The sequence below is a fragment of the Mchenga conophoros genome, linkage group LG9 (assembly GCF_057382185.1).
Source record: "Mchenga conophoros isolate Kocher_MC1m ecotype Shallow Benthic linkage group LG9, M_conophoros_male_GT1.1, whole genome shotgun sequence".
NCBI lineage: Eukaryota > Metazoa > Chordata > Actinopteri > Cichliformes > Cichlidae > Mchenga > Mchenga conophoros.
Window position 1 is genome coordinate 35956026 of NC_140534.1, and position 19223 is coordinate 35975248.

Sequence of the window (19223 nt, forward strand, 5' to 3'; positions counted from 1 at the left end):
CTCCTCCCCTTTTCTTGCCTGAGTCCTTCGTTCGGTCTCCCCGGTAAACAGTGAATCCATCCGGCGTGAACTTATACAAGATGCAGCAAGATATTAAAAAAACGTTTGATTATAAAATCGACTATATTGGATTGATATCGATATGGGACATAAAAAGTGGCATCGTTCCATCTCTGCTTTGATTAGAGACACAGCTCTGTGTTTTCCAATTTGTCATCATTTTAAAAAGTTTACATTTCTTCAGGGTTGAACAGCAGAAATGAGACTTTCCTGTCAGAGGTCCTTTTTGAAAAAATGAGGTGAATCAACCATGAAAACCATGAATCAACATGTGAACGTGAGCCGATGCTGCTGAAGCGAAGCAAAGTTACAGAGGTTTGATTACAGACACAGCTGAGAGTTTGTAATCTGTCATCATTTTAAAAAGTTTCCATGGAACAGCAGAAATGAGGCTTTACTGTCAGAGGCCGACAGCACTGAACACAACAGCAGACTGGTGGCTAATAAACAGTGAATGATGCAGAAACAGATGTTTGAAGCTGTTCTTGGAGTACACTGAGAGAGAGAGAGCTGTGCAGGCAGCAACAGCCAAAGTCAGAGAGAATTCATGAGCATATTGATCAAACGTGAAGCAGAGTTTGGATCTTCTTTTGCTGCTGCTTCACTCAGTTTTGGTTGGAGACAGATGAAACCTGCAGCTTCAGGATCTGTGAGCTGTCCACTTTCAGCCCGACGGCGTGTCCGTGTACGTGCCGTCGAGTGAACGATCCACGCTCTGTGTTTCCATCTTTGTGTGTTTAGCTGCTCTCATTTACTGTTTTAGCTGTTTGCTGCTTGTTGAAATAGTTTGTGAGCTTTAAGCTGAGATTCTGGCAAAATACATTTATATTAAACATCGATTCAGGATTGAATGAATCAACATCGTTTTATTCAAATTAAAACCATTTAAATGGGAACATGAATTTTTTACAGCCGCCTCTAATGCTGGGTAATGTCAGCTGGTCCATGTGCAGCTGGCTGTGAGGCTTAGGGAGCGTCTACAAAGTGCAACACTGAAAGAACATCATCCATAAATATTGAGTAAGAACTGGACTCTCATACAGCGAGACTCAAATGCCTTTAAACATCAGCTTATCCTGCTGATCCAAGTCCAACACTGAGTTTGTAAAAACATGTTTGTCAATCATTTTGTTGGTTTCTGAGGAAAATGATTCAATAACTTGCTGCTAATACACAACATTTCATCATATTTCCTCATAACCCTCTTTTGTCTGACCATTTGATCCCATTTGAATTTGCAATAAAGGATCCACAGAGTTTGGTGACAATGATGACAGTAGATGTTTGTGTGCTGGAAGCAAATGAGTGTGTGATGTTCTTTCAGTGTTGCACTTTGTAGACGCTCCCTGAGCACTGGTCTCACAGCCAGCTGCACATAGAGACCAGTGTTGTTAGTCCAGGTCAGAAGATGACTTGTTGCAATGAAAATGAGCTTGTAGTTTGTCTGCTTTAATAATGTGACTGGAAAAAGGTGTTGGACTTCAAATATGTCCGTTTCTGTCACACTTCACCTTTAAAAGTGAAGCCATGTGGTTCCTGGAAGGAAAAACACGACTTTTTCAAGTCTTTGTCCTGTTTTTATGAGAAATGTACGACTTTAATCTGAAACATTCAGAGTTTTTTCTCTTGTTGTGTTTGTTTGAAGCTGCTTCCTGTTGGCTTCAGCTGTTTGGAGTTTCCATTTTCTAAACTTCTACATTCTGAACCTTCTTCAGCTCTGAACAGATGATGAAACACTGAATGATTTCAAGCACTTTGTCTAATAAACTTACATCTTTCATTCTTTATACAGATTGAAGGAGTGTGGTTTGTCAAAGATCAGCTGTTATTATCTGGCAGCAGCACTGAAGTCCAACCCCTCCCATCTGAGACAGCTGGACCTGAGCAACAACAAGCTGCAGGATCCAGATGTGAAGCAGCTGTCTGATCTTCAGCAGAGTCCAGACTACAGACTGGAGTCTCTGTGGTCAGTAGAGTGATGGAGTGAGTGGGTGGTGCTGTCAGCAGTATTGTACTAAACACAGTCAGTATGAAACAAAGATCCAGTGTTTCCTGTAAAGCTGCAGCTTCTCAGTGAAGCTGTGAGAGGAGAACGGTGACAGGCTTCAGGATTGGACACAAACACTTCCTGTTTCTCACCTTTATGGTCACCATAGTAACGGCTGACACGCTCTGATCAAACACTGTCAACAGCCAATCAGCTCTCTGAACAAAGCAGCACGCAGACCAATGACTGCATTGATTTCCAAGTTTAAAGCAGTGAAGATCACAGTCTGTAGGTGAGGAAGAACTTAGTGAGAGCAGATGTTTGGATGGAGTTCCTCCAGTTAACAGCTGGAACCGTCCATCTGGATTGTTGGGCTTGTTGTTGGGGTTCCTACAGAGCTCAGAGTGGACACACCAAGGTTCTTCTAATGAATGAAAGTCCAAACTCAGACTAGGAGGGAAAAACATTTTCATCAACTTCAATAAAAATCCAAAGATTAGAGAAAGTGAAGCAACAATGAGTCCTAGTACAGTCCCAGCACTGACGTCCCTGCTGCTCTTTATACTGGATGTGCTGCATCACTGACTGACAGCTGATGAAGAGTCTCTGGAAACACTCGTTTATCTCCTCTGCTCTTCCTCCTTCTCTCTGCAGGTGGTGATGATGGTAAACAGGACGGTGTGTGTGCTGAGAGGAGCAGCTGTGTCCTGATGATCCAGAGAGGTTGAAGCAGCAGCAGCTTGTGTGTAGAGACGCTCTGACTGGGCCATGTTACTGGGAGGTGGAGAGGAGAGCTTCATCCAGCAGTGACTGACAGAGGAATGAAGTGCAGATGACTGTCAGTGCTGCAGAGTGAACTGCTCTGAGAACAGCTCCACTGTCAGACACAATGTAGAGTCCAGCATCAGCCCTGTGTGTCCCTCTGGATCTGACAGGATCATCAGTGTATCTGGACTGCTCTGCTGCTGCTCTGTCCTTCTACCGTCTCTGCACAGTCTCTGTCTCACTCTGGAAAGATTTTACAACTTGTGTATTACAGAACATTAATATGATATTCAAACATGTGATCTTCTCTTTATTTCTGAGTCTTTACCAAATAAAGAAAAACCAAACTAACAAACAGAAGCTGTCGTGTCCTTTTTCACCACATCTGTGAATCTTTTCTGTTTCCCTCTTTTCCTCCTTCCTGCAGCTCCATCTTCATCATTCTGTGTCCAGTATATGTGAACATGTCCAAAGCATCTGAGCCTCATGTTGCCCGTTTGTGTGAGTTACGCCTGTCGTTGTGTTGTGGTGTATAAATCAGGGGCAGGAGACAGCGCTGGATCTCTGAGTTCTTTACTGTCAATTTCTGCAACATCTGCAATATCTAGAAATGCAAACCTGTGAGCTGTGTGTGTTGTGCGTCTGCTCGGCCACCTCTCCTCCGGCCATGCTGGAAGCAGCTGTGTTTGACAGTTTTATCCACTCGACAATAATCGAACAAATTAAATGTTCAAAAATATCAACTTAAGCACTTCAAAGTCAACAAAAAGCTTAAAACAATTAAATAATATTTCAGTGAAAAAACAACAGCTCATAAGAGCGATACACAAAATAATACAGAAACCAACAAACACAACTTATTAAGCAGGATCCATGTTTTTGTCACAAACACTGAATCAGCTGATTCACTCTTTATGTCTCTGAGTTTTGTGATTATAGTTCTGGTTTCTGTGTCTTCACTGTGTCCCACGTCTCCTTACTTTGGACTCTGTATTTCCTGTTTTACTTTGACAGTCCTGTGTTACTGTTTCCTGTCTCGTGTGTGTAATTGGTCCCAGCTGTGTCTCCCTCCTGTCTCCCGTTCCCTGATTACTAAACTGCGTCCACGCCGCCGGCGCTCCTCTCCACAGCTGGATTTCAGAGCATCCAGCTGTGGTGAGTGATGGAGACACTTTCTCTGCTCCCTCAGTAATCAGGACAGTTTATTGAACATCAGAGGACATAAAGGACTGTTTTTCACCTGCCCGTCCTGAAGCTGGACATTAAAGACTGCTGGCTTCAAGGACATTAATCCCAGTGTCAGCCAGCCAATAACAGCCTGTGTTTTTCAGCTCTGTAGGAGTCAGAAATGAGAAAGACACAGACTGCTAACCTCTCCCTGCAGGAAATAAGCTCCGCCTCTTCCTTTCCTGTATATGAGTGATTCTGACACGAGACACAATGAGTTTCCTGTTTATTGTGACTTAAAGCGAGCAGCAAAGACACTAAACTGTGTGTTTCCAGCTGAAGCTGCTTTTTGTGTTGCTCCCACAATCCTGTCTAAAACAGTCAGTGAGGAAAACTCAGTTTCTGCTTCCAAGCTCATTGTGAGAGGACACATTGTGTTCCTGCAAGTGCTGCTTTTGTCTGCATCCCTGAGTTTAGTGAGCTGCCTCCAAGGACGTGTGAAACCCAGTGTGTTAAGGCTGCATCTCCCAGATGTTTCCACCTTTCCAGCACAGACGATAAATGTTCCCACAAAGGCTCAAAGAGTGTTTGACTTTGTGAGTGTTGGCCTCAGGAGATTGCTCAGTGAGCACTTGAGTGTTTCTGGGACATCGGACACTAACTGGAACTTCAAGTCTGGTTCTGAAGCTGCACATGCAAAGACTGTTTCTGGTTGTAGAGACCTGGCTGTTCCAGGGATTGTAACCTCCCCAGAGGCTGAGCTGCTGACCTCAGCTGACTCTGGAGCCTTGAAGGTAACTAAGTTTGCACCGCTCGGGTGAGTCAGCTGCAACAGCCTCCACAGAGAGCAAGCTTACCCAGGCTGCTGAGGAGTTTATGCTGCTGCTGGAGACGTCTGTTACCCACCAGCTCGATAGCTGACCGGGGCGAGAACAGCCAACTCCCAGCACATCGTTTCAAACCCCCGCGGCCTTTGGCTGCTATTAAATATCAACACTTCACCGAGTTCCATTGATTCCTCAGAGGCATCCGATGGAAGACAAAACACTGCTCAATAGATCATTCAACACTTAATTCTCTTACACACATGGTGGTGCGCCCCTGACAGTTTCATTACAGAAGCTCTGTCATTCTAGTCTAAACAACAGTGTCTCAGTAACTTTCCACTAGAAGATGCTCGCCTGTTATCTACTTTCTCCCAGGCAAGCGTGAGCGAGAGTCTACAGCCGTCTACCCCCCAAGGACACATGGTCTAATGCCTCTATTTTCAGGGCTGTGTCCACTTAACACTACACTATATGGTTATTTGGCATTTTAGTTAATATAAAGCATAGAATTGAGGCACTTCAAATAATTCCATCCCAACACTACTCAGCTTAAACATGATATATACGTCACTCAGATAACTTAAAAATGTTGTTGTTTGGCTTTTTTCAGTGTTTTATTTGTTCCTGAGTAAATCGGTTTGGCTCAGATTAGAGTTATAATGTTCACACAGCTGAATAAACATCAAACTGATTAAACAGAAGTGTGAGACGGTCGAGAGTTTACTCCAGTGTCCTGTTACATTTTAGATAGTGTTAAATTCTCCCAATTCTTTGATCTTTGGGCTGAAGGAAGGACAGTACTCGGTGTATAAATGCTCAATCAACAATTACTTTATTATATACAATTCAACACTTTATGAGCATAAACCATCCGGATGGGGAGACATGCATGAAGAGGGTCACAGCTAAATCTCTAAATGTGGTGGGTGACTCAAACTCTTATAGCCTGTGATGGCCCCCACCTAGTCATAAAAAGCTAAACATTCACATACTTTCTAACTCTCAGTGAGCCTGAGTTATTGCCTTGGCTCCCTGTTTTTCTGCTTCCAGCAAAGGTGGAGGTGAAGCTCCTGTGAAATGTGCTCTGTCCGCTCTACTATCAGAAAAGCAAGGCCCTGACTCTCTGCACACAAGATTCTCTTCATAACTCAGCAGTATGAAATGTCATGAAACAGTGTAACTCACTCACAGTAAATCTAATGTAATACAAATCAGTTTAACAAATGTAATAGTTATCACCTTCTTCTAAGTCAGGAGAATGATGCAAACTAAAACTACATAATAGTTTCACAGTCTTTAATTAGGGGTCTAACGTGGCATAAGATAATATAATAATCTCACAATTCCCCCTTTGATCTCTTTTTAAAGAGATCACTTACACCCTGCAATCCAGTGTTCCAGGGTCCATTTCTTCTTACCCCTGAGGCCCTTTGTCCCCTTTAACGAGTGAACCATATGTGGGATGACCTCTGTGTTTGCGCAGTTCAGATGCAAGAAACAGTAGTTACAGATGACACTCCCATCACTCTCCAGTTCTCCTACAGCTTTATTTTGCCCTCCAGTTTCCCACCCCCATCTTGGTGCTACCTTATATCTTTCAAACGTACTCAGACTAGAACCTCTGTCTAAGGAGCTTTAAACCTTTATTTTATTGCTGCAGCTACCAGGGTCTTCCAGTCGGGTGATTCGCTGCTCCTCTTCTTTCTTCGACCTCCGGGGTTAGACCACCCTTCAGTCGTTGCGCAGATCAGGGGATTATTCTGCCCTGATTTCAAACAAAGATCTGTGTGTTCTGGGGTCACCGCCGTGTCCCCCTTTTTACCAAGAGCCTCTGGAACATCCTTGGTTTGGTGTTCCTGGATTTCCACCAACCCCGTCGTGGTTATTGCTGTGCTCATTGGGTCCATCCTCTCGAGGTGACTAGTCGGAGCCCAAACGCCATGACACTTGACCCCAATTGCGTTCTTAGCAGTCTCTACATCTGTCTCTGCTGCGAAGGATCCTCGTATCTCCGTGACCTCGTCTGGTGTCTGTTCCTTTCTCTGTAAGGCAGAAAACCAAAACACCTCTCTGCCTAGCCTTGATAATCTAATGTTGTTATTCATTGTTCCCCTAGTGGTTTTGTTCTAACAAGATACTTTTCATGTTTGTACAATATACTATCTTGTCAGAACACGTTATAACGTGATAGACTTCTATTTTTCTTTTGCCTGGGTGGCAGCTCTACGCTTTCGTAGAAGCCAGCTCGCATCGTTCACTTCAAAGATCTGGCTCTAAGAGCCGTTTCGTTCGCGACCGACCCATCACTACTCTGTACCACTGGTCCTCATCAGGCTGTGGGAAGCACAGTAAACAATTCAGTCGAGGCCTTGCACCATAAACAAACATCACACACAGACATTGTTTTCATAACCAGAGAATTTTAGACCTTGTTGCTTAAATCTACATAAATGCCCTCTGGGTGACATAAAACGTGTTTAACCAATAAGTAATCGATGGCTTCTTGTAACAGATTCTGTATTTGAATGTTTGTGTGCAGCATTTTGCATATCAGCATAAGCATTTGTCCATGAGTTTAATGTGGGTCAGATGTCAGGAGTCTGACATCTGACCCATCTTTATTCTCTTCCCCCTCCTGCCCCCCCCCCCCCCCTTTCTTAAATAGATAACTATCATATCTGATATCATATCTCACAGTACAATAATATTGAATGGGTTGCATTGTTGTACTTTGTCATGTTTCTCAGGTCTTTGTCTGAATTTCTACGAACATTACTTGTCATGTTCTCATGTTATTGCTAAGGATTGTCTATTGCATTGGAGTCACACTGGGTTAAATATGTACACTTGGGTTTTAAGGGGTATTTATTATTTTCTTCTTTTTTGGGTTGTATGGAAGCCCCAAACGCAATTTCATTGTTCTTGACAATGACAATAAATAAATACTACTACTACAAAGATGTGGGGAAGAAGCTGTTCCGGTACCTGGTGGTCTTAGTCCGGAGGCTCCTGTAGCGCCTCCCAGAGGGCAGGAGGGTGAAGAGTCCATGTGATGGGTGACTGGGGTCTTTGATGATTTTCCCAGCCCTTTTCAGACACCGCTTCCTGTAGATGTCTTTTATGGCAGGAAGTGGTGCTCCGGCGATGCGCTGGGCAGTTTTCACGACCCTCTGCAACGCCTTCCGGTCCGAGGCAGAGCAGTTCCCGTACCAGACTGTTATACAGTTGGTCAGGATGCTCTCGATGGTGCAGCGATAGAAGTTCACCAGGATGTCTGAGGACAGGTGGTTCTTCCTCAGAGTCCTCAAGAAGAAGAGGCGCTGGTGAGCCTTCTTGACCAGCTTGGAGCAGTTGGTCGTCCAGGTGAGATCCTCGGAGATGTGGACTCCCAGGAACTTGAAGCTGCTCACACGCTCCACAGCCGTCCCCTTAATGTGGATGGGTGGATGTGGGTCAGCATTCCTCCTGTAGTCCACGATGAGCTCCTTGGTCTTCTCGGTGTTAAGCAGCAGGTTGTTTCTGTCGCACCACTCAGCCAGACGATCCACCTCCTCCCTGTAGGCGGCCTCATCGTTGTCACTGATGAGGCCAATCACCGTGGTGTCATCTGCAAACTTAATGATGGTGTTGGAACCATCAGCAGGTCTGCAGTCGTGGGTGAAGAGGGAGTAGAGGAAAGGGCTCATCACACAGCCTTGTGTGTGTGTGTAGATGAGCAGTGGTTATCCAGCCGGACATGTTGGGGGCGGTTGGTCAGGAAGTCCAGTAACCATTTGCAGATGAGGGAACTGATGCCCAGGTCTGTCAGTGTCCTGATGAGTTGTGAGGGGTGGATTGTATTGAATGCTGAACTGAAGTCTATAAACAGCATTCTGGCGTAGGTGTTGTTGTTGTCCAGGTGTGAGAGGACAGAGTGCAGTGCGATGGAGACTGCATCCTCTGTGCTCCTGTTCTGGCGGTATGCGAATTGGTGGGGGTCCAGGGTGGGGGGGAGACAGGATTTGAAGTGTGCTAGGACCAGCTGCTCTAAGCACTTTGTGATGACCTGGCTCTGGAGGTCTTTTAGAAACCACACAGCTGGTTTTTGTTTATTTACTGAAGCCTCCACATCTTCATGAAACGTGTTTCAGACGTTCATCGATGAACCACAGCGACTTTAGGAAACATTTAGTTTGTATAACAAACACTGTGGACGGACTCCAGTTTATCCTCTTTGTTGTTGCCATGTTGGTGTTTTGAGCCATACAGGATCATATTCAGGAGCATCTGGAGACATTTATGGGTCTGATGCTTTATCTCTGTATGTGTCGGCCATTTGGTCTGACTGAGCAAAGAAAGGAATCAAATACAGTGTTGTAGGGATGATTGCTCTGTAAAATGTTTGCATACCCAACCAGCAGTTTGGTAACAGCATGGATATAATCCATTGTTTCAGTATTGTTTGGTTTTAATTCACATGTGCTCACCTTGAGCACCTGGACCTGTATTTTATTGGTTTTGTGCCATTTATGGTCAGAAGCTTTAGCGCGTTACTAACAGCGTTACTTTTTTCAGTAACTAGTAATCTAATTACTAATTCTATCGTTACATCGTTACTGTTACTATGTGGTGCAGGCTGTGGTGGCAGATTTTTTTCCCCAAGTATTAATCATATATTTGAATCATATCGCCTTAGTAACAGGTGATAGTTGTGTGCATGTGCACTACAAATGGGCCTTATGCTATGTCACACACACGGACACAGTGGAGCCATTGTTAGTTCATGGGAGACGTTAAACAGTTAGTGAGACTCCTTCTGTTTATCAGGGATGTAAATCCTTAGGTGACGGCCAGGCAGAAAACAAGGTCATAATTCTCTCTGTGAGGGAGGAGGTTCAGAATCAGAATCAGAATCAGAATACTTTATTAATCCCTGGGGGAAATTATTTTTTGTTACAGTGCTCCATTTTAAACCAACATTAAGACAAGACAGACAATACGCTAACTAAGAATAGTACAATATATACATATATATACATACATACATACATAAGTCACTTATAAATAAATAGTTGGAAAAGAAACATGTGTAGTTGTAGCAGCAAACAGTGTGTTAAGTGGATGCGTTGTACAGGGAGATGGCCACAGGCAGGAATGATTTCCTGTGTCGTTCAGTGGTGCTTTTCGGTAATCTCAGTCTCTCACTGAACGAGCTCCTGTGACTGACCAGCATGTCATGGAGTGGGTGGGAGGTGTTATCCAACATAGTCTTTATCTTGGACAGCATCCGCCTCTCCGACACCACCTTGAGTGTGTCAAGCTCCATCCCCACAACATTACTGGCCTTACGGATTAGTTTATTAAGTCTGTTGGCATCTGCGACCCTCAGCCTGCTCCCCCAGGTTTTAAGGATGGGGCTGATGGTGTCGCCCCCTGTGAGAGGGGCCAACATGGAAGAGTTTGTGGAATTCTTTGTCTGTGTCTCTGTATATAAACATGTGAGGGCGGCGGCCACGATTCAGAGATGGCCCTAGTGTTCTGGCTGGGATGCTTCTCTCCACATTGCAATGTGTTTATTAAACCCACTTCAAATCACGCTCAGTGGGTGTGTTGCAGGTTATTGTTAAGATTTTCCACAACAGGGCGCATTGCTATTTTTCAGCACACAGATGGTTGAAGCTTACCGGGAACTAGGGGGGCGGAACAATTGCACAAGTGCTGCTGATTGGCTGAGAAGGAATAAAGTAGTCATGGTAAACCAATCACACGACCAATTTAGGATGACATAGCAACAAGATGCTATATATCAGTTTTTAAACTGTGTTGATACGTAAACCCAGAGTCATGATTAAAAAAAATACATGATGTTTTTTTCCTGAATACTATCGTCATGGTTACTGTCTAAGGACAGCGCTAGGAAGCACTCTCTGCTTACAACAAAAAACACCAACACCCCTTTACTATTGGTGGAAAAATGTTTTAGGAGTGAGAGAGAGGGCGAGTTTTGAGATGTGAGAGATTTGTGACGATTAGCGTGTTTGGAGTGTGTAGTTAGTGTGTAGTTAGTGTGTAGTTAGTGTGTAGTGTAGCTGATAGTTGTGTTGTGTGTGTCAGCACAATCAGGCAACTGCTGAATGCCACATTTTTGCTACCAAAGGCAGATCACAGTGTAAACACTGTCTCCAGGTGGAAAGAGGAGCAGTGACACACCTGCTGCTGTCAGGCCTGCAGGTATCAGGCTGTGATGGTCTCATTTATCTTAGAGTGGACAGAAACTGGTTTTTGGACTGGAACAAATAATTTGTGTAGCATCTTATTTGATGCAGAACATTTTTAGGTAAATAGATATTAATAACTTTGTTGTTTGCAAAATTTGTGCATAGGAAATTTACTATTTCTATTTCCATTTAAGTTATGAAAATGATTCATTTAACATGTTTGTGGTTGTTACAGTAAAAAATATAACTTATAACTAACTACGCGGATGTTTTCTGTCTCATTTTAGATCAATTGTGTTAATACAGTTTGTCAAAATGAAAACATTTTTAAAGGTGAAATATAGAGGTCAAATCAAAAGTAGTCAAAAACGTCCAATTACACCCTGGACCCCAGAGGGTTAAACTTTTTTTTAAAAGTAACACAATAGTTACTTTTCCTGGTAATTAGTTACTTTTATAATATTGTAAGTCAGTTACTAACTCAGTTATTTTTTTGAAGAAGTAACTATAACTAATTACTTTTCCAAAGTAACTTGCCCAACACTGCTTTTACACCAATCAATCAATCAATCAATCAATCAATCAATCAATCAAGGCTTTTTTCGCCACGTGCAGGTTGCCCTGCAGTGAAATGGGACCCCCCCCCGACCATACATACACAACACAGACATCACATGGGCATACAGGTTGGAGATCGGCAGCGTTACAGAAAAACACTGAAATGTACACTACAATGGGAAAGTACAAGAGGAAAAAAAGAGACCTCTACTCATGCTGGGCTCCTGGGAGGACAGCATGAGAACAGGAAACAAAAAAACTCCTCTGCACAAAAAAGCACATGAATGTCCACAGCACAACATTACGGAGCATGTGACCAGCCACAGGGTCGGGTGGGGGGTGAGGAGTAATCCGAAGCAAACACAGCAGCCATCCTGCCCAGCGCTACCATCCAGCGCGGGCCCAGACCCGCCGTGTTCCCAGGAGGGAACAAGCATCGAAGGCGTTTGGAAAGGGAGGGGGGATGAGTGTGTGCATATCAGTGTATATGTATGTGTGTGTGTCCAGGGTTCAGCTGAGACAGTGTCCTTCGCCCTGCCAGGCTCAGTAAACAGTCTTCCAGCCAACCCAGGTGGCCTTGCATGGAATGGGAAGAACAGTCTGAACACAGTCGTTATCAGGGTGTTGTTGTTCGGCTCCAGCCTTAGTATGGCGCCGAGAGGGTATCCGCGTGAAGTGATGGTGCTTTTTACTTTAGTGCGAACAGCTCATATGAATTTCAAAGCTGTTCTACAGTCCAACACTGGTCTCTCAATCTCCCGTTGGAGAGCCGCGAGCTTCGCCATACTTGCGTTCTGTGATGTTGTCATTTCTTGTGCTCAAGGAACCAATTTCTGAGAACTCACGGCAGTGTGCCTCCCCGAGATGTCATCCGATTTGCGCTCAGAGATGTTATTCCGAGCGAGCCCTTCCGAGATGTATCCAGTCTGCAGTCAGAGATCTTATTCTGAGTATTCACAGCAGCCGTAGCCTCTCCAAGATCTTATCCGTGCTGCACTCAATGAGCCCATTTTGAGAAACTCACGCCTCTCCCATCGTTTCAATCCCAGCGGGCAGCCTTGTGGGGGTTTGAACAGCTGGTTCCGCTTTCTTAATTCTTCGATAAGTCAGGGCCAAGCCAGCTCCAATCAGCCAGAACCCTGTTACCATGGTTCAGAATAGGTAGATACCTTCAGCACTCAGGCTCACCTGAGCCCAGACTTCTCGTTGAGAAAGGGGTGTCAATTGCATTTAGGGACCAGTTGATCGAATCCATAATTCCTCTTTTAGGTTTTAGAGAACAGACTGTGAGAGAGTGTTCCACGGAAAAGTACTACAAAAAACACGAGACAAGACAAGGACATAAGAAGCTAAGCAGGGAAGATAAGGGAGAGGAGAAAAGTGCGGCCGCCTTCGCTGAGAGCCTAAGAAGAAGAGCTGTGTGTCTGTTACCAGCTGTAACAGGAGGCATACACCATGTCCCGCTTTTGTCCCGTCACTCAACAGAGTGAGGAGGCCGTGCAGTGTGAGGAGGCCGTGCAGCGTGAGGAGGCGTGCTACATGAGGAGGCCATGCAGCGTGAGGAGGCGTGCAGCGTGAGGAGGTGTGCAGCGTGAGGAGGCCATACCGCGTGTGGACGCGTGCACACTGTTCCAAAAAATAGTAATGTCAAAGTATTTTACTGTGTATTTTACAGTTGTGTACTGTTTTTCTAGAATATCATTACATTTACATAAGTAGACTGTGATCTGACACGTCAAATGTAAAATAACATAACATCACTGAAAATGTAATAAAACACAATTTACTTGTTTGTTAAATATATTTTGTTGTACATATGCATATTTAGATCATAAAAATACGTCCAGGAATGTCTCCCATCATGCCTTGGGACATGTGCTGCTGTTTAGATGTTCTTGTTCTAGTGTTTATGGTTACGTTACTTTTAACTGTTATCTTGAATGTTGTGTTCACGCCGTGGTGCAGCGTCACTGACAGTTGTTGTTTTGTAGAGAGAGTGCTGTACCATGAGTGACTTCTGTTGTGCTGTTGTTGAACCTTGAGGCATATTGTAGCATGGCAAATGTTTTAATAAAGAGCTCCCCCTACCGGCTTGGGGTTAAATAACAAGCTCAATCTCTCTGTGAGCTTCTGTGCTAACATTTCTCTGCATGCCACAATGTAAAACATTGCACAAACACGCTGTGCTAATTATATATTTTGAAAAAGAAATGTAGAGGTGGGAATTGCAATTAATATAAATAACATGATGCTAAGCATCGGCCAATGAATGTGAACTAACAACAAGGTTGTGGGTATGGCTGCGACCGTAGGAAAAACCCTAATATGAAGGTATTTTACTGCATTTTACAGTAATGTTCTGTTCTTCTAGAATATCATTAAAGTTACGTAAATAGACTTTTAGATTTTGAATGTAAATTAACGTTAAATCACTGTAAAGTAATACAACATAATTGTCATGATTATTAAATGTATCTGTCTGTACATATGCATATTTGGATTGTTCAAATACATTCACAAATGTATCAGGATCTCACAAATATCTGTCCGTTATTTGAAAGATTGAACGGTTGAATTTAAATGTAATGCAATGGAAAAGTATATAACATGATCCCTATAAGCTTGTGTTACATCCCATAAGTATTATTATCATTGCTAGTTAGGCCGTTCGTGGCTCAAGAGTTGGCAGGTCGCTTTGTGATCAGAAGATTGCTGGTTCGAGCCCCGGCTCAGACACTCTCCGTTGTTGTGTCCGTGGTCAAGACTCTGCACCTACTAGTGATGGCCAAAGGGGCCGATGGTGCGATATGGCAGCCTCGCCTCTGTCCCAGGGCATGCAATCAATTATTACTTAAACCAACTGTTAACTGTATATTTCTGTACATTTACGTATTATGATTCATATTTCCACATTCAGTGACCTTGTTTATAGGTAATTTCATTGTTTGATCAAGTAAAAATGTTCTTAATTTAATGTCTAAAACCACGTGGAAAAGGCAGAATCCTATGTCACATTAGCGCAACAAAATCTATTTTCATTACTGAAAATAACCGTATTTTTATGGGACAGTTATTTTCTGTTTTTTCACGGTCGTATTTTGGCGCCCCAGCTGCCGGAATAGTACCGTTGTTTTAGGATGTTTTTTTTAACAGTGCAGCGTGTGGAGGTGCAGTCAGCCTGGGGCTCGCTCGGGCCACTTCGGAGGTGGGGTGCCCCCGGCCTCTCGGCCTGGGGCTCGGTCACTCAGGCACAGCTGGCTGCCGGCGGAGCTCACGGGCGCGTCACTGCAACTCCCCCTGGCTTCTGCTCCGCGGCTGCTGAGTGAGCCCTCATCTGGGACTCTCCTCAGCTCTTTCTGGGACAGTGGTGCAGCTGCCCCTCTGTTGGTCTTCCATGGTCTCTTGTGTTCTGGGGGCCTCTGGATGTCTGGAGTTTTGATCTCCTCCATACCTGCTTCATGCCCTGGAGGACGGGGCTGTGGCCCCCCCACACTCCCTAGCAGATCATTACATGAAGGAACCTTTTAAAAACAAGCGCGTCCATGCTCACAGGTGTACACACGGGTGATCACACCCACAAACTACACCCTTTTTGGCTCCTACCTCAAAGCACACTGTGTTCTGTTGATCTTATGTGCTGCACAATAATGTTTAACATTTAGTATTTACTGTCATATTCCCATATATCATTGTGATGTTGTTTATTCTATTACTCTTGTTCTCTTCTGCTTGCTTTCTTTTTTCTTTCTCAGCAGGTGATCCAGGTGATCGATATATGCATTTTTTTTTCTTCTTTTTTTTCTGCCCGTTCTGTTGGTTTTTGTCTTTTGCCCTTCTCCCCGTCCCTCTTCTCAGCTGTTTCTCTTTCCCTCTTTCTTTCTCCCCTTCTTTCCCCCAGTCAAGTCTGTCCCGTATTCAGTAAGTGAAAATAAAATAAACAATAAAAGGTGAATCAAATGGACCATTACGGCAAGGCTGGGATGGTCAGTTTGGTAAAGTAAATCCGTTGGGCATCTTTCTTTGCCTTTAGACAACAATTCTGATGCAAAAGAGCCAAACGGGACAGGCAAAAAAAAAGGAGGCGCAGTCATGCATGTCTCTAATCTTAGTTTGCTTTGTTTCACAAGTTTACATGAAGTATTTCTGACAGTTTGATGGAAACGGAGGAGACTCCTCCTCCTCGCTCTGTCTCTGTCACAAGGCCAGCTGCTGTCTTATACACTTTTACATGAAGCTGTTATATAAGCAGCTGGCGGGGCAATCGAGCTATAGTATGAATGAGGAGGGAGAGAGAGAGAAACAAAGAGGAGAACATTCACTCGCCTCCTTTCTGCAGTAACCTGATTTCCTCAGAGCACCACTGACCTGCTTCCTGCTCTGTGTCCACGTCTCACCTGGTTTCAGCTCTCAGTCACACAGGTGACCATGGTGACGTCACAGGGCTGGTTGGTTTTTGTGCAGAAACGGGACTCTACCTGAGTTCGTCCCTCCACACATCCTGAGGTCCTCGTTTGTTGTTGGTGTTTCAGGCATGGGCACCCTTCAGTCTTTGCAGGATCGCTGAGTCCCTTCAGTCCGTGACAGTAAACAGTAAACTTTAGGAACTCCAGTGAGATTTGTATTTTTGCAGTTTTGCATGCAGGAGCAGCCACACAGCTCCTCCTGCAGTGGAAGTACTGCTCTTTAAATGCACTGCGGTGCGTGATGTAGTGACCACTCGACCTCTGACCGGCTCCCAGCACAGGGAGAAACCAGCTGAGGGTCTGTGGCTTTAACACGCTCGTCCGTAACGAGCTCTGATCAGCTCTGAGCTTGGTTTACATGTGAGCACGTCAGCGTTCACAGAGCCTGCACGTGTTAGCGTGTGAGCTGACTCTGACAGCTGAGGTTTCTGTCTCACAAACGCCACAGAAACAGCTCGCCGGTTTAAACTTCCTGCTGATGCCTCACACACGAGTCCTTAAATCACTGGGAGCTGAAGCAGCAGGTGTCAGGAGGATCTGGGCTTTCAGCACTTTGGCTTCATGAAATGTGGAAAATGATGAAAACTTTTCTACTTGTGTCTCTGCAGACAGAGATCGCCTCAGCTTTTATTGTGAAAGTGTGAACGTCTCTGTGTGACATGAGGGATCAACACTGGGACTGAAAGTCCTGTTTATTTCTGTGTGTGTGTGTGTGTGTGTGTGTGTGTGTGTGTGTGTGTGTGTGTGTGTGTGTGTGTGTGTGTTCCTGTCTAGCTATCCTTGTAACCCTGACACTAAAACCACATTTTGAGGCCCTTTTGGTTTTAGTGTCAGGGTTACAATTAGGTTATGGTTAGGTTTAGGATGAGGGTTAGGCATTCATTTTTGCGTGTGGCCCTCTCGTGGCGTGTGTTGATGATGATGTGCTGTAACATCAGAAGACCGTGGCACGCTTGCAGCGTTCTCTCTCCTTCTTCTCGTTTCTCCTTCTGCCCACAGGTGAACTCGCTGCAGCAGCAGGAGCTTCTACAAGCAGGTGTGTGCGTGGAGCTCAGGGGCGTCCCGGCCGTGGAGCGCTGGGCCGGATCTTTACCCACTCAGGGAGACGTGAGGTCACTATGGAGCAGACGGCGTTTGTCAGGCTGCTCTGAGAGCATCAGGTACGAGTCCTGATGTCACAGCTGAACCCGAAGGTGCAGCTAAGAGGTTGTAGTTGAGTGATGACCTCCAGCTCACGCTGGTCTGCGGCTGTGATGAGTAACAGGCCGCAGTACGGTCTCGGGGTGGGGGTTAGCGGCTTTAGCGGCTCATCTACGCTCACTCACGACCATGAGCTCTGAGACAGTGACGTCACAGAGACGAGGTCCTCTGAGAGGTCTGTGCTGGGAGACGGCTCCGTGACCCAGGGCAGAGGTCACATGACAGGAAGTCTGAGCTTACCACGCCCTGCTGTTTCAGTCCTGTCCAGAGTGGAGCAGGTGGAGCAGGCGGCTGCAGAGGCAGCACCGAGGTGGAGAGAACGGTGGCACCTCCTTTGTTGTTTGCAGGCACACACTCACAGCAGGCTGTTACCCATCATGCCTCTGTGGGGTCCCCACTGTCAGCGTGGACTCTGTGTTTACGGAGGCCGAGCCTCCTTTGTGCTCGCACATCCGGGCTCTCTCTCTCTCTCTCTCTCTAGGAGCCATTTTGGACTCAGTTCAGCCTGGCTGCATCAAACCAGTCAACTCCGCGGCGACAAAGACTCCACGTCCAGTTAGGACCACCAAAATAAAAGTCTCTCTCAAACCTGCTGTACGTTCCTCGCGTGATCGTCAGTGAAGACCCAGGAAGGTGACGTCACAGCAGGGGTCGGAGCAGGAGGCTCCTCAGATCTGAGTCTCACGACGCAGACAGCTCTGTGAGATTTAACAGTGTCACACGTGTAGTTGTTAATGTTCACGCTGTCCTGACTCAGAGGCCTCCGGGCTCAGCTTCCTCTGTGAGAGGCCGGAGGACGCCATCATCACTGCAGCTGCAGCTAAACTGGTGAGAGTAAGAACACGCCTGCCAGCACCGACCTGCAGGAGCTCTCTCTCTGCACGAGACAGGGGGTGTGTGCGTTTACATATCTTTGTGAGGACAGAAAATTGGCGTGCTACTATACTCGTGGGGACCAACAGCCCGTCCCCACAGACATTTTCGAGACTAAAAATGTGGTTTTAGTGTCAGAGTTACGGTCAGACTCAGGGTTAGGGTAAGCAGCTCGGAAAGCATTGTGTTAATTAGACGTGCTCACTGAGATATGAAAACGCTTTTATTTTGAAAGCGGGAGTATGATCTGCGGGTAGGGGTTGCAGCAGCTTCACCAGCCTCCTGCAGCCCGTCCCCATCAGCCCGACCAGAGCGGAGAGAGAGAGGCAGAGGAGAGCGGGGCTGCGGGCTGTGCACGCGCTGCTGCTGGTCCGGACCGAGACTGACCCCCCCTACCCCCACACCCACCGGGCCGGGCCGCCGCTGTCCGCCCTGCACGGCTCAAGAACCGCGAGGAGACCTCCGAGGACCCGCTGGATTACACACACACACTCTGCCTTTAAACCTGGAGGACCCGGAGAACATGTGGCTGTCCTGGCTCACCTGCGCGCTCGTGCTGGGAACTCTGTGTGCAGGTAAGCACAGCTGTGTGCGCGCGTGTGACAGAGAGAGAGAGAGAGACTCGGCAGCACATGGCGAGGAGCGCGAGCAGGATTCAGGCTGGACCGAGGACCGCCCAGGAGTTCGTCCCCGGTGTCCCCGGTCTCTGGGCTTTTATTCACAGCCTGTTTCAGATCAGAGCTGGACTCTGTGTGTGTGTGTGCGTGTGTGTGTGTGTGTGTGTGTGTGCGTGTGTGTGTGTGTGTGTCCTCTGCTTTGTTTCTGGTCTGCCGGTGTGATGCGTTCACGGTCAGGTGTGTTTGGCTGCGTTTCGGGGGGCTTGGCCGCTGCGCACGCGCGCATGCAGGCGGCCCTGTATTGTGTGCTTGTGCACGCTGGCGGATCAATAATAGATCATTCATTTTTCCATGTTTGATATTTGGCACGCGCTTTGCTGTCGTGCACGCGCTCGTTACTACGACACGTCGCGGATGAATGAAGCCGCTCCGTCAGCAACGTGGACCCGTAGTAATGGAGCAGAGGCGCGTGACACCTCCTCAGACCCACCTCTCTGTGTGTGTGTGTG

The 19223-nt window shown here is 46.0% G+C and overlaps 2 protein-coding genes across 3 annotated transcripts in view; both read left to right on the plus strand.

Moving 5' to 3' along the window:
• LOC146567812 (uncharacterized) overlaps positions 1-3172 on the plus strand; it is a 55019-nt gene extending 51847 nt beyond the window's left edge. For both annotated transcript variants that reach the window (XM_085285655.1, XM_085285656.1), the window contains 2 exons: positions 1853-2026; positions 2702-3172. In XM_085285655.1, the coding sequence (XP_085141781.1) occupies positions 1853-2026; positions 2702-2708 (181 nt within the window). In that variant the 3' untranslated portion in view covers positions 2709-3172. The remainder of the gene's footprint in view (positions 1-1852; positions 2027-2701) is intronic.
• A 14914-nt stretch (positions 3173-18086) lies between these two features.
• LOC146567813 (activin receptor type-2B-like) overlaps positions 18087-19223 on the plus strand; it is a 26046-nt gene continuing 24909 nt past the window's right edge. Inside the window, exon 1 of the mRNA XM_085285738.1 lies at positions 18087-18672. Within this exon, the coding sequence (XP_085141864.1) occupies positions 18621-18672 (52 nt within the window). The 5' untranslated portion in view covers positions 18087-18620. The remainder of the gene's footprint in view (positions 18673-19223) is intronic.